General features: G+C 60.7%; 2 protein-coding genes across 15 annotated transcripts in view; both read right to left on the bottom strand.

Moving 5' to 3' along the window:
• Positions 1 to 60: 60 nt before the first annotated feature.
• PABPN1L (PABPN1 like, cytoplasmic) lies at positions 61 to 5,700 on the bottom strand. Of its 4 annotated transcripts, XM_038148619.1 has the most exons (8): positions 5,538 to 5,700; positions 4,668 to 4,842; positions 4,437 to 4,545; positions 3,932 to 3,996; positions 3,045 to 3,151; positions 2,882 to 2,969; positions 2,634 to 2,776; positions 61 to 2,308 (listed from the first exon to the last, which is right to left on the bottom strand). In XM_038148619.1, exons 1-8 carry the CDS (start codon positions 5,555 to 5,557, stop codon positions 2,269 to 2,271), a joined length of 747 nt encoding a protein of 248 aa, XP_038004547.1. In that variant the 5' UTR covers positions 5,558 to 5,700; the 3' UTR covers positions 61 to 2,268. The 4 variants fall into 4 exon arrangements, with proteins under 4 accessions (XP_038004547.1, XP_038004545.1, XP_038004546.1 ...); XM_038148617.1 differs by having other exon boundaries at positions 2,634 to 2,969; XM_038148618.1 differs by having other exon boundaries at positions 2,882 to 3,151.
• Positions 5,701 to 6,099: 399 nt separating this feature from the next.
• CBFA2T3 (CBFA2/RUNX1 partner transcriptional co-repressor 3) overlaps positions 6,100 to 13,850 on the bottom strand; it is a 31,071-nt gene continuing 23,320 nt past the window's right edge. For 6 of the 11 annotated variants that reach the window (XM_038148606.1, XM_038148603.1, XM_038148605.1 and 3 more), the window contains 7 exons: positions 12,589 to 12,770; positions 12,226 to 12,482; positions 12,036 to 12,121; positions 11,605 to 11,803; positions 11,391 to 11,459; positions 11,025 to 11,215; positions 9,317 to 10,362 (listed from right to left, as the gene is read on the bottom strand). In XM_038148606.1, coding sequence (XP_038004534.1) covers positions 10,087 to 10,362; positions 11,025 to 11,215; positions 11,391 to 11,459; positions 11,605 to 11,803; positions 12,036 to 12,121; positions 12,226 to 12,482; positions 12,589 to 12,770 — 1,260 coding nt within the window. In that variant the 3' untranslated portion in view covers positions 9,317 to 10,086. Of the gene's footprint in view, positions 10,363 to 11,024; positions 11,216 to 11,390; positions 11,460 to 11,604; positions 11,804 to 12,035; positions 12,122 to 12,225; positions 12,483 to 12,588; positions 12,771 to 13,850 lie in introns of those variants that run through there. The other 5 variants (XR_005258334.1, XR_005258335.1, XM_038148597.1 and 2 more) reach the window with 5 other exon arrangements.

Here is a 13,850-nt window from a genome sequence, read left to right on the forward strand (position 1 = left end):
TAAAGCCACCTCATTCCATGGGCAGGGACATCTTCCAGTGTCCCAGGCTGCTCCAAGCCCCCTGGAACAAGAGGAGCTCCAAGGTCCCTTCCAACCCAAACCTTTGCAGGAGCCTCTCTGCCTGGGCAGATTTCTGGGTGACCCAGGTTGCTGTTACCACTTTGCACCTCATCCAGACACACTGCACAGTGACTCCCAGCCCAGGCAGAGCAGCTGGAATAAACCCACCCAAATCCAGGCGTGGACTAAGCCATCAGGATTGCACAGCTGCCCCGCTCACCCCAAATTCATCTCCATTAGCATCTCCTCCCCTGCAGCTCCCTGCTGTTCTAATTACAGACTCCCAAATCAGTAGCAGGTATTTATCTGGAATAAAGCACAAATTGCACTGAAAAGCATCCCAGCTCCGTCACTCCTGGCTCAGCAGAGGAGATGCAGGCAGGAGCAGGCACACGCAAGCACCTCATCAGTTAAAAACCACAGAAACCTGCTAAAAACAACAGATCTGCCCAGCCCCAGGGGACCCCAGGAGCCTGGAGAAAGCCAGAACTGCACATGAACTTCACACAGCAGGATCATTTATTTTAAAAATAAGTAACAGTTACAAATACTTTCTCAAACAGAACTTAAGTACATTTTATCAGCAACCACCTGGAACATCCCGGGAGGTTCAAGCCTCTCCCACCATCTCCACAAGGCACAGCTGTGCACTGTTATCCACAAACATTTTCATCTAAAAAATTTGGCTGTTTTCACTCACAGAGATGGCAGCTCAGTGTTGCATCTTCCACAAGAGAGTCTAAACACCCCAAAGTAGTTTTTTATTAAAAAATAAGCCTCGAAATTGTATAATCCTATCAAACAGAAGCCCTAGAAAAAAGCTGGTTTATAGTCTAAGCCTAAGGGTAGCTCAAATCAAGGTCAGTCTCAGCAGCTCTGAGGACAATTATCAACACAACATGAAGAGTTAAGGCCCCAAGCTTTAAAAAAATCTAGAGATCTTAAAGGGGGAAAAAAAAATCAGTGGGATTTTTAGCCTGGTGATGCCCCTGAGCTGTGAAAAGCTGCTTTAGGAGTTGGTTGCATCTGCTGCATCTGGGTTAGAGGAATCCTAACCAAGGATCCTGAAAGACTAGTGGGAGCATTACATAATAAAACCCATTTCCATGCAGAACTTCTCCCAGGAATGCTGTCTGCCCAGGTTCCCTGCCTGCCCATTCCAACACAAAGCTTCTCCTTTAAAAACAGGGGGCTGGATAAACACAAATTCAGCAGGAAAGGGAAGAGCAGGGCCCTTCTTCCCTGGCACCCAGCTCCTGTGGTGCTCTTTGGTCCTGGGCTCGCACCACCCCCAAACGTGACTCCAGAGCAGGAATGGTGATGGCAATGAAGAGGGAGACCAGACCAAACCTGCACCAGGGAAGGTGATTTTGTAATGCTGCGACTGCAAGAAATAAAGTCAAGTGAGGAGTTGCCAGCACTCTTTGAACCCTGGAGCTTGGAATAAAAGCAGGAGGGAGGGAAGAAAGGTTTGCTGACAGCCAAACTAAAAAAGAGGAAGGATTTTGTGACACCCAAGTCTTGCTCAACTACCACAGAGACACAGAGGCCCCCAGAGAAACAAGAGATGCTTTTTCCCTGTCCTGGATGTACAAACACAGCGAGCTAAAAACCAGACCCTAACCACATCAAGCTTCCCAAGAGGAAGGTCACACCCAGGGCTGACGAAGGAAAAGCTCCCCAGCAATCAGACCTGGAGCTGCAACCCAAAACTTTCTCCACTGATTTGGGAAAGGAAAGTGTCTTCAGGCTCTTAGGAGAAGAGAAGGCTGAGCATCTGGCTGCTGTAGGAAGAGCTGAGGAGGTTCATGGCCAAGCAGTGGCATGGAAGGCATGCAGCCAGGCAGGAGCCAAACCAAACCCTCCAGGACAGCCCTTTTCCATGGGATAAGGAGGAGACTTGATGGTCTGGGAGAGCTCTTCCCTTCCCAGGACAGTGTTCTCTGGAATGAGCCTGTTCTCCATGCAAACTCAGCCCCCCAGGCAGAGCTGAGGAGGGATGAGCTCTCCTGGGTGCTGGCAGGATGGAGCAGATCCCATCTTCCCTCCTGCAGCCCAGCACGGGGCTCACCAGTAATCCTCACGGCCAGGCAGATGGCATTTTTAAAATTAATCTGTTTTTTGGCTTGGGCAGGCATATTTTTAAATCTCTCCAATCCCATCTCCTCGTTTCAGTCCCATTGGCATCACCAGGCAGTCCAGCCTCTTCTAGTATGGAAAATACCAAGGCAGCAGCCTTGGCCGACCCCTACACAGGAACAAAACCAACAGCCTGAAGCACAGGGCACCCCTCCCTGCTCCTTCACCCTTCCAAGGGCTGGGACCCCCCTCCTGCACAGCCACCCTGGGACCCCCGCAGCCAGGCACAGCTCTGGGACTGGCCAGGGTGGGGGTGCAACGCCCACCCACCACTCCCCAAACTCCTGCAGGGGCAGGGTGACAACTCCAACTTCCCAGATATTCCTTCCCTCCTCCATCCTCCCAGCCACGGGGTGGGAGGGGCACAGCGGGGACGGGGGAGCAGGGAAGCCCATCCTGCTGCACACCTGAGGCCCCTCCGTGGCCAGACTCACCTGTAGGTCCTGCCTCGCAGGCGGGGCTGCTGCCCGTAGGGGCCCCCCCAGCGGCCCAGCCCTCCCCGGGCGTGGAAGCAGCCCCGGTAGCCCCCGCGGTCCGTGCTGCTGATGCCGGGCATGTTGGTCCTCTTGGGCAGCACCTGCAGGGCGGGGAGGGGCTGCTGGAGCTGGGGTTTGGCCCAGCCACGGGCAGGCAGGGCTGGGAATGGGGGGAGCAGCCCCCCAGGGGCTCCCCCTGCTCTCACCTTGATGACGCGGCCCCTGAAGATGCTCTCGTCCAGCTCCACCGCAGCCTTGACGGAGCTCTGCTCCTCGAACTCGATGTAGGCGTAGCTGTGGGGAAAGGTGTGAGCAGAGCCCCGGGGACACCCTGCGGAGCCCCGGGGACACCCCGCACACAGCACTGACCCTTTGGGGTGGCCCGAGAACTTGTCACAGAGGATGGTGACGCGGTTGATCTGCCCGCAGCTGTTGAAGTGAGACTCCAGCTCTTCTGCTGTGCCCCCGTAATCCACCTGCAATGACACCCCCAGCCCTCAGCTCCTGGCTCTGGCAGCTGATGCCTTGGGGTTTAGCTTTTATGTTTTCCAGGTTCTGGAACTCTGAAGCTTCCTATGAGCTGTTAGTAGGGTCTCTTCACAGTTGGACAAAACAATCCCTTTCCACTGGAGAATCAAGGACAACCTCACCCAAAAGCACAAACAACAGTGAAGGGAAGGGGGCAAGCCAGGGGGCTGGGAGTTCATGAGCTGCAGCTGTAATGGGACAATTGAACCCAATATGCAGATGAACCAAAACTTATGAAAGTGTGCAAACTTGTGCCTGGGATCCATCTTGGATTCCACCTGGGTGTAGCCCTGGCCAGGCTCTGTGCTGCCCAAGGTGTGTCCTTTTAAGGCCTTGCCATAAATACCTGTTTTGTCCATTTGGCTCTGTCTCTGTTCCAGACCAGCCTCTCAAGGCAGCAGGGGAGGCAAAGGGCCCAGCTGGCCCCACTCACACCCCCAGCCCCTGCTGAGGGTCAGGGGACCCTCCCAGCTGAGCGCTCCCACCTGGAGCACAAACCCAAAGACAACCTGCCCTGTTTGGAAGGAACAAGCAACACCACACAACCCACAGCTCACAGGGGGCTTTTGGGGGGCTGACACCTGCAACAGGTGAGCTGCAAGTGGCAGACAATGAGCCACGTTCCCAGGCTGGGCTGGGCAGAGGAGAAACACCTGGGATGGGAACAGCCAGGCTTTGGGAAAGGGCCCCACCCCAGGGATTTGGGACACACAAGGGCTCCCACTTACATTGCCCACGTAGATGGAACGCTGGTCAGCCTCCATCTTCTCCTTGGTTGTCAGTGGGAAGAGAGCTGTGGAGAGGAGGGATTTGTCATGGACAGAGGGACATCTGTGTGCTGCCAGTACAGCCACCCCTGAGCTGACACGCTGCAAAGCTCCTCAGATGCCTCTCACATCCAGGAGTATCCAAACCCTCACACAGCCTCCTCCTCCTCCACCCCCTTTTCTTTTCACAGTGATCCTCTACTAGGGCTGTTGGTACCAAACTCAATTACTTGACTGAATTAAATGTAATTAAATTAATTTACCACATCTGGGCCCACACAGGTAGGAGGTTAGAGCTGATAGGATGTGCATTAGCACCACACCAGGTCTGGAACCCCCTTCACCCACCTTGTGTCCAGTGCCAGGTGCCCAGAGAGGCAGAGCCAAATACTCTGGCTCCAAATGTCACCCTGTGCCCCAGAGGTGTCCCTGGGGAGGGACAAAAGCACCCAGGGACAAGCCATACCTGCTTCTGAGCTCATGAACAGGTGGTTCTCAGCTTCCAGCTGCAGCTCCCTCAGCCTCTCATCCTCCTCCTCTATTTCCCGCAGTTTGGCTTTGATGGCCTCCAGCTCCTGAATCCCAAACCAAGAATGCCACGAGCAGCACTCGGAGCAGGGACACCCCAGGTGTAAAAAGGTCCCCATTTCCTTTGGGCACCAGGAAAAACTGGTTCCCCACCCAGGCAGGCACTCACCGGGTCCTGAACATCCTGCTCCTCTGCACTGTTCCCCTCCGGGGGGCTCGGATCGGAGCCCTCATCTGATGCCCTACACACGGCTGCCACCTCTGTCACATCCCAGGGCGCTGCCTCCGCTTGCAGGGACGCTGGGTCGTGCCACCAGATCTCTGAAGTGTCCAGGAAGAGAGGACTGGGCGGGACAAGGGGCAAAAGGACATTGAACCAACAGCCATTTAACGTACCGGCTAAAGCACAGCCTCCGCCAGGCACAGGCTTGCAGGGCGTTACCAGCGCAAGGATGAAGAGGTGACACTAAAGCAGCTGGCTCTCTGTGCAGCCAAAAGGTCTCCAGCTCACACTGAGCCGATTCCCAGCTCGCGGGGCTGCACAGGGCACCTGGAACCAGCTGCCCCAAAGCGGCAAAAACCCCCAGCGGGAAGGGAAGGGACAGAGCGGGCAGGACCCCGCACAGAGGGAACAGCCGGGAGCTCAGGCTCCCGCAGCGAAGGGAGAGCCGCACGCTCCCACCCCCGAGGGGCGCACGGAGGGACACACCCTCCCGCCGCGGAGAGCGAGCTCTCCCACCGGGCAGCGGAGAGCCGGCAGGGCTGCAGCCGGGAGGGGCCAGCCGAGCCCAGTAGTGCCCGGTAGTGCCCGGTCGGTGCCAGCCATGCCCGGTAGTGCCCGGTCGGTGCCTGGGCGGTGCCAGCCGTGCCCGGTAGTGCCCGGTCGGTGCCTGGGCGGTGCCAGCCGTGCCCGGTAGTGCCCGGTCGGTGTCTGGGCGGTGCCAGCCGTGGCCGGTAGTGCCCAGGCAGTGTACGGGCGGTGCCAGCCGTGCCCGGCCGGTCCCGGTCGGTGTCCGGTCGCCCCGAGCCCCGCACGCACCTGGCCCTGGCCCCGAACATGCTGCGCGCGGCCCGCGCGAGCGGCGACCACGTGCGGCTCTCCCGCCACCACGAGCGGGGCTCGCGCCCGCGCGCCACTTTTCTCACATCAGCGGCCAATCACAGCGCGGGGCGCGCGCCGAGGCCCCGCCCCCGCCGGCGGAACGGGGCGTGGTGGGGGGGAGCGGCGGAGGCGGCGTCGGGGGCCGCGGGTTCGAGACCCGGCAGCGCCGGGCAGCTGGGGCGGGCGGGAGTGGGCAGGGCCCCTCCGCCCCTCCCAGCGCAGCGGGATCGCGTAGGGGCAGCAGGGGGGTACCCCGAGGGTGGGGCTGCGGCAACAGGTGCGACACATCCGTCTGAGTGCCCCCAGGACACACCTGAGTTACCCCGCCATGGACACCCCGCCTCTGCAGTGGGCAGCCCCAGGGCTGGAATGAACCCCCCGAGGCAGGAGTGGGGGCACAGGGGGCAAAGCACTGCCAGGAGTGGGGGCACAGAGGGCAAAGCACTGCCAGGAATTGGGGGATGAGGGCACCCAGCACAAGCCCAGGCTACGGAGCCTCTGGTTGATATTAAATTGTCTTTATTACACAGATACAGAGTTAAGAACAGACATAACCTGAATCATAAAGTTTACATCTTTCACAGGTCAAACATACAGTACACTTAGAGAAAGCGGGGAACAGCAAGAGGGGGGACAGCATGCCGAAGGAAAGTCCTACCGTGTCATCTCTCTGGGCTGGCCCCACGCCCCACCTGGCCCTGGCGGGGGGCTCTGCTTTCCAGCCCCCCCACCCCGTGCCCCGGTGTCCCCATCCCGGAGCTGGCGGGGCAGCCAGGGCAGGGCTCAGCCCCGCACGGGATCGGGGGAGCGGGCAGCCGGCACGGACTGGGGACACTGGCACCACCGCCCTGCCGGGGCGTTCGGTGACATCCCGGGGCTGCCACCGCAGGGGGGACACCCCATCACAGTGCCCGTGGCCTGGGAACACAGCGGCACCTTGTCCCCAGCTCAGACCCACTGGGATGCAGAGGGCGACCCCAGCAGCCCCCGGAGGAGGAGGAGGAGGAGGAGGAGGAGGAGGAGGAGGAGGAGATGATGCTTCAGGGGGAGCTCGGGGGGCTCTGGCAGTGATGCAGCAGAAGCCAGGCAGGTGTGGGACCCCTGCTCCAGCCTCGCCGGGACGTGGCACTTTGGTTTCAGCTGGGATTTGGGGTTGGGAACGAGAGGAAGGGGCTGGAGAGGGGACCCCGGTGCCGTGGGTGGCACCCGAGAGCCACGTCCATCCTGCCACCTGCCCAGCTCGGTGCCACCCCAGCGCCCCGGGCTCTGCCTCCCCACGGGCACGGGCACCTGGGGCGCGCTGTCCCCGTGTCCCCAACACCGTCCCCCTGCCCCAGCCGCGGCGGGAGCGGGAAAGCCGGGAGCTGCGAGCAGCCGCGGGGACCCGATGTGGCACCCCGTGTCCCCAGGCTGCCCCCAGCCCCCCCGGCCAGGCTGTGCCAGCACCACGCTGCTCATCCGCTGCCACCTCCGAGGTGCCACCAAAGGGGTGGCACACGTCCCCTGGCCCCCAGCGCCACCGTTGCGGGGCAAACCCCCGGGGAAGCACCCAGAGCATCGCCGCAGCCCCGCGGCCGCTCCGTCCTCCCCGCAGCACAGTTTTTATTTTATTTTTGGGAAATCTGACATTTAAAGCTGTCGTTGTGGTTCGGCCGCCCGTCACCGCCGTCCCCTCCCTCCCCTCCCTCTGCTTTTGGTTTCAATGCAAGGTTCTGCGGGGTAGTTTTATTCTTCATTAAAATTTAAAAAAAATTAAAAAGAAAAAAAGAGCAAACCAGCAGGGAGTGGAGCGGAAAGGAGAGCAGTCCCTGGGGAAGGGCTCTGGCCCCCGGTTTCCCGGCGAGGTGGAGGTAGAGAGGCAGAGCCCCGGCAGGAGCGGGGCCGGGGGCACGCGGGGACAGGCGGGGACAGGCGGGGACGGGCCGGACACCCGGGCGAGCGGGGGCGGCTGCGATACTCTTATATATTACCTCTTCTCAGGAAACGTAAGAAAAATAGACAATATTACATATGTCACACCATAAATAAAGTGAACAGTCACGGGAGGGGCACCCGGAGAAGCTCCCGGGGCTGGGGAGGGGGCACAGAAACCACCCAGGGGGTGCACCGAGGACTTGGGGGGCACAGAAAGGTCCCTGGGGTTGGGCCAAGACCTTGGGGTCCACAGGAAACCCCTGGGGGGATGCACCAAGACCTTGGGGTGCACAGGAAACCCCTGGGGGGATGCACCAAGATCTTGGGGTGCACAAAGCCTTCCCAGGAGGATGCCCCAAGATCTTGGGGTGCAGAGAAACCTCCTGGGGGTGATGCACCGAGACCTCAGAAGAGGAACCCTGGGAGGAATCAGAGAGATCTCGGGGTGCACAGAAACCCCCCAGGGTCTCAGGGTGCACAGAACTCATCCAAGGTGCTGCACTGAGATTTTGGGGTGCACAGAGCCCTCCCAGGGGATGCATCAAGGCCTTGGGGTGCACAGAACCTTCCCAGGAGGATGCCCCAAGATCTTGGGGTGCAGAGAAACCTCAGAAGAGGAACCCTGGGAGGAATCAGAGAGATCTCGGGGCGCACAGAAACCCCCCAGGGTCTTAGGGGGCACAGAACTCATCCGAGGTGATGCACCGAGATTTTGGGGTGCACAGAACTCATCCCAGGGGATGCACCAAGGCCTTGGGGTGCACAGAACCTTCCCAGGAGGATGCACCTAGGCCTTGGGGTGCACAGAACCTTCCCAGGAGGATGCCCCAAGATCTTGGGGTGCAGAGAAACCTCAGAAGAGGAACCCTGGGAGGAATCAGAGAGATCTCGGGGTGCACAGAAACCCCCCAGGGTCTTAGGGGGCACAGAACTCATCCGAGGTGATGCACCGAGATTTTGGGGTGCACAGAACTCATCCCAGGGGATGCACCAAGGCCTTGGGTGCACAGAACCCCAGCAGGGCTGGGTGCTGGTGGCACAGGGCCAGTGACACCACCCCTGGCGCGTCCCCAGCGCCCAGCCCTGTGACCGGCAGCACAACCCCCGCGGCCCCGAGCCCTTCCCTCCTCTTCCTCCCCTCGGGAAAACACACAGGATGGGTTTTGCAAATGCGGAAAAACTCCAGCTCCTCTGGGGGCCAGGCCTCGCTCCGGCCAGCGCCACGGCTCCACGCTTCCTCCTCGTCCTTTATTTGGCAAACGTCTCTTATCATTATCACTACGCTGTGGTGGTGGTGGTGCTGATTCCTTCTTGGGCCTCTGCAGACACTATTTACATTCACGCAGCGCACGGCCCCGCCGCCTCGCTCGGAGCTCGCACTTCCCATATTGCACTTCCTCCTCCGTGCCGCTCCAGCGAGGCAAGAATCCCAAATAATCCACATTGTCCTTGGCCAGGGAGGCGGCAGCGTCCCTTTTCCTTTCCTTTTCCTTTCCTTTTCCTCTTAAAAATCCTTATGAAACAAATCCAGCGCGGGGTGTGGGAGCAGCCTGGCAGTGAAGGGATGGGGAGTCCCCCGACGGCTTCGGGGAGGGAGAAACCCAAAATCCATCTTTTAGTTTCCTTTTTTTTTAATTCTTTTTTTATTATTATTCTCTTTTTTTTTTTTTTAATCTCCTTTTTGTTCTCCTTTTCCAGGGCGGTGGCGGGCAGAGGTAGAGATGTGCCGGCTCCGGCTGCGGTTCTCAGCCCCATCTCCCCCTCCCATGCCTTGGGGGTGGGGGTTTTAGTAAAAAAACACCTTTTTTTTTTTTTTTTTCCCTTTATTTTAATAGAAATTCTTTAAAGCCCCAGGGGCATGTCCATCCATCCTTGTGGGGAGGGGAAGGAAGCGACAACAGAACGAAACGAACTTTGGCAGTGGAGAGACGTTTGGATCTTCCTTGGTTTTGGATTTCCTTTGGAGCAGAGGTGAGTCTGGTCTGTTCTTGGCTAGCTAGCAAGGTAGTTACAGGTGAGCGTCCGTCACGCGTCGTCTGGTTTTTGGATTTTTCCTTTTTTTTTTTTTTTTTTCTTTTTTACAATTTCTTACTTAAAGCCAAAGAGTCCGACGTTTTCTTTTTTATTTTCTTTATTTTTTTACAAAAAAAAAAAAAGGTAAAAAAAAAAAAAAAACAGGAAGAGAGAGATGAAGAAAAGAAGGTTCTTCCCTCCTCCAAGTGAGCCCCTCGGCAGCGCTGATGGGGGACGGGATCGGGCTGGTCTCTCCCCACAGCACTGCTTGGTGATGCTGGAGCCAAATCCCTCATCCAAAGAGCAAAAAAGAAAAATAAAAACAGCCAAAAAACCCCAAAAAAATCCCAAACCACAATCCCCCAACCGATAGAAAACCAACCGAAAAAAGCCAAAACAAAGACTGAAGAAAGAACAGAGACCGGTATTTGCCTTAACTCCACTTAAAGCCCAGTTTGAGGATCCGTGAGGATTAGTTGTGAGAGCTAGAGAGGTCGTTTCGGAGGTCACACGAGTCAGGTAGCTGAGGAAATTGCACGGGGTGCAGTCCGTGGGCGGCTCAGCGGGACGCGCTGTCCAGCGGCGCCGGCGTGGCCGGGGTGCCGGCGCGGGACGCAGCCACCGAGCCCGCCTCGCTGGGGCTGCTGGCCACGGCGGGCACCCCGTCGGGCTGGCCCGGCCCGGGGGCAGTGGGGCCCGGCAGCCCCTGCAGAGTCTGCCCGCAGACGTGGTGGTGCTTCTCCCAATCCTTGTGCTGGCAGAAGGAGCCGCAGTAGCGCGCGGTGTTGCAGCCGCTGCACGTCTCGCTCGCCTTGCGCCCGCAGTTCCAGCAGCTCTGCGGGAATGGGAACAGCCTCAGCTCCGGAGCAAGCAGCCCAGGCTGGGATGTGCACCCTAACCTGGGACCGGGCACTCCATCATCCCAGAGTGTGCACATCCCTCCCAGAGTGTGCACATCCATCCCGGTCTGAGCACATCCATCCTAGAGTGTGCACATCTATCCTAGAACATGCACATCCATCCCAGAGTGTGCACATCCCTCCCAGTTGGAGCACATCCACCCCAGAGTGTGCACATCCACCCCAGAGTGTGCACATCCATCCCAGAGTGTGCACATCCACCCCACTCTCTGCACATCCATCCCAGACCATGCACATCCATGCCAGACTGTGTATTTCCACATCAGACCAGGCACACCCATTCTGGACCGTGCTCCCATGTCCTGAACCAGGTCCCCCTAATCCCAGACCACACAACCCTACCCTGGACCATGCACAACATCCCAGACCATGCACATCATCCTGGACTGCATCCACATCCAGGACCGTGCCCCCCATCATTGCCCACACCCTGCATCCCCATCTCGGTGCAGGAATTCCCCTCTCCTCCCATCCTGCACGCTCCCATTCCCACCCTCGCAGATGCTGCGACCTCGATGGCGTGACGAGCAGGTCCCACACACCAGCAGTGCCACCGAGCCGTCCCCAGGGTCCCCACCTCGCTCGAGTCCTCCTGCTGATTGATGACGGTGAGGGCATCCTCGGACGCCTGGCGCTTGGCCTCGGCCAGGGCCCGCTCCATCTTGGCGCGCTCCGTGGTGATCAGCTCGTGCGCCTTCCGCTCGGCGTCCGACACGGCCTTCTGCAGCTCGGACATGGCCTGCCGCTTCACCTCGTTCACGGCTTCTTCTGGAAGGCAGCAGCCCAGCGTGACCGCGGTGTGCCGGTGCCACAGCACCCCCCTTCCCGCTAAACCACCCCAAATTCCTCCCGCGCCGCAGGCACCCCGGCGAGGGGAGCTGGGGCAGAGCCCCTGCTGGCTCAGCACCCTGCCGGGGGCTGTGCCCACCCCACACTCACTCACCAGCCTTCCTCCAGATCTCCTCGGGCATGTACCCGGAGAGCGGCCGCGGCGCGAAGTCCCGGTGAGCGTCTGCCAAGGAGACAGGGGACGCCCTTAGGAGATGCCGTCCCCTTGGAACGCCCCCGCCGGCAGCACCAGACCCCCGGGAGAACGGCGCGGGCACCCGGAGCGGGCGCGGCCCCCGCACGCAGCCCGCGGCCCCGGGGGTCAGTACCTAACTGGGGAGCCTCGGCGGCGGCCGAGGAGGAGTTGTGGGGGCGTGCCGAGGGGGGGCTGCCTTTCTTCATGTCCTCAGCGTCGCTGTAGCGCCGGATCCAGTGGTTGAGCTCCTCGCGATCGGCCTCCTGGCACCGCCGCAGCACCGTCAGCGACCGCCGCGTCTTCTCCACCATGTCCATGATGCAGTTCAGCAGCTGCGGGGGCGATGGCAGGTGTGGGGAGGGGGCTCTGCTGCAGGCAGCCGGGGGGCTGCAGCCCCCAGCACTGCCCAAATCCACGGGGATTTGGTCCATGCCGGGCTGTGCCAGCTGCAGGGTGCCGTGCTGGCTGGGGAAGCAGAGGATGCTCGGGAGGAAAGCCCCATGAGGGACTGAGGGCGGAGTGGAAGGACACGCGGACATGGGATGGGACAGGGACACTACGTACGTTGTTGAGGTGTTTCCACTCCTCCGCCCACTCCCGGTCCGTGAGCCGGTGGTCGATCACCTCCTCCTGCCGCGTCCCGTGCACGGCTGCAGGGCAAGAGCAGAGCAGGGTCAGCCCCTGCAGGACCCCCCTCTCCCTTCAGGGGGGTCCCAGCCCCATTCCCCCCGTGCGCGGGGACAGCGGGGCTCACCGGCAGGCCGCTGGCGCTCGCGGAGCTCCCGGGGGTCGGGGTGCCGGTAGGTGTCCCGGTAGTGGTGTGCCATGGCCATGTCCTCCAGGCGGTAGTGCTGGGGCAGGGCGGGGCCGGCGGGGGGGTGCCCCAGCCCGTTCGGGGGGTGGCTCAGCCCGTTGCTGGGGCTGTAGCGCTGCGCCGGGCTCATGGTGCACGGCCGCTTGCTGAGGTGCTCGGGGTGCAGGGGGTCTCGGTCCAAACCGTTCTCTTTGGTCCTGGCCGGAGGAGAGGAGCTTGGTCCCCGCTGGGCTCCCCGGAACGATCTCCCCTTTTCAGGGGAGTGTCCCCGAAGAATCCCGCGCGCCCCTCCCCGGCTGGCACCTGTCTGGCGTCCTCCTCTTGCCGCTCTCGCCCACCTCCAGGAGCAGCTCGGAGGAGTCGATGGGAGAGGAGGCGTTGGCGTCCAGCAGCAGCTGCTCGTGCTGCGCCAGGTACTGGGCCGGGGTCTGCTTGGCCATGCGGGCGCAGTGCAGCAGCTCCCGCTGCAGCAGCGGCAGGTTGGCCTGTGGGGAGGAGGTGGCAGTCCAGTCCACGGCCCTGCAGCCCCCCCGGAGCAGCCCGGCTGTGCCCCCAGCTCGCCACGGGCAGGGGGTGAGAGGGGGTGCCTTCCCTTTGGGGTCCTGCTCACTTTCCCCAGGGGACAGCCTTGGGATGCCAGCGGCATGCCCGGGGGCCAGCTGGGCTTTTGGGGGATGTGTGTGGCACCCCACAGGGTTCAGACACAGCTTCAACAGAGCCCTCCTGCATCCTGGAGGGACTGCAGAGCATCACCCCTGGGCCAGGTCGGCCACCTCAGCCACCCTGTCCCGAGTACTGCACCTGTGGGACCCCCCAGCCCCCGTGGCACCCACAGCTGTAAGGATTAACCGTGAACTCCCCTCCCACCCACCCACCGTGTCCCCCCATGGCGCTGCAGCCCCAGGAGCAGCAGGAATCAAGCAGCAGAACCCCCTTTTGCCCGGCACTCTGGCTGCCAGCCCTGGATTTTGCCTCAGGCAGCTGAGCCGCAGCCAAATCCCATCTGTGGGACGCGTTAGCGCCCCAGCCCGAGCTGCAGTTGCGGTGAGCAGGGCCAGACCCTCCCTCCCCTTCCCTTCCCTGGCCGGGGGGGGAACAATCCCACAAAAACAGCAAGTCCCCGGTCTGGGAAGCACGCCGAGCCCGGCTGGTTGCAGTTAGGATAATGAGAAACATCTGGGCCGGGCGGTGGGAACAGCTGGGAGCGGGGTGCCAGGGCGGCCGGCGCGGCCGCTGCGCTCTTGGCACCGGGACAGCGGGGATGGATCCCAGCCTGCCTGGAGCCACAGGGCCACCAGTGCCTGCCGGGCCTGCCAGTTCACCTTTCCCTGCTCCCACGCAGCCCAAAATCCTGCAAACCGACAGGAGGGGAGGGGGCTCTGCTGTCCCCCTCCAGCTCAGCCTGGAGCAAACCACTCCGGCAGATTCCTGTGATGAGCACGGAGCTCCACTCGTGGACCCCTGCTCTGGGGGGCTGCCACGCAGAGGTGGAAAAGGGGCTATTTTTGCACTTTTTAATTATTCCTTTGCTAACGATGGACAGGGGACACTGGGCTCAAAAGTCT

Source organism: Motacilla alba, chromosome 11 (genome assembly GCF_015832195.1).
Source record: "Motacilla alba alba isolate MOTALB_02 chromosome 11, Motacilla_alba_V1.0_pri, whole genome shotgun sequence".
NCBI classification, from domain to species: domain Eukaryota; kingdom Metazoa; phylum Chordata; class Aves; order Passeriformes; family Motacillidae; genus Motacilla; species Motacilla alba.

What these genes read in the sequence shown, in the direction of transcription:
- PABPN1L (XM_038148616.1), bottom strand. Translation starts at nt 5,557, where the DNA reads ATGTTCGGGGCCAGGGCCAG. An exon ending in ATGTTCGGGGCCAGGGCCAG is followed by an intron (nt 4,843 to 5,537) that starts GTGCGTGCGGGG and finishes TGTCCCGCCCAG; the next exon opens with TCCTCTCTTCCTGGACACTT. An exon ending in GTTCCATCTACGTGGGCAAT is followed by an intron (nt 3,152 to 3,931) that starts GTAAGTGGGAGC and finishes GTGTCATTGCAG; the next exon opens with GTGGATTACGGGGGCACAGC.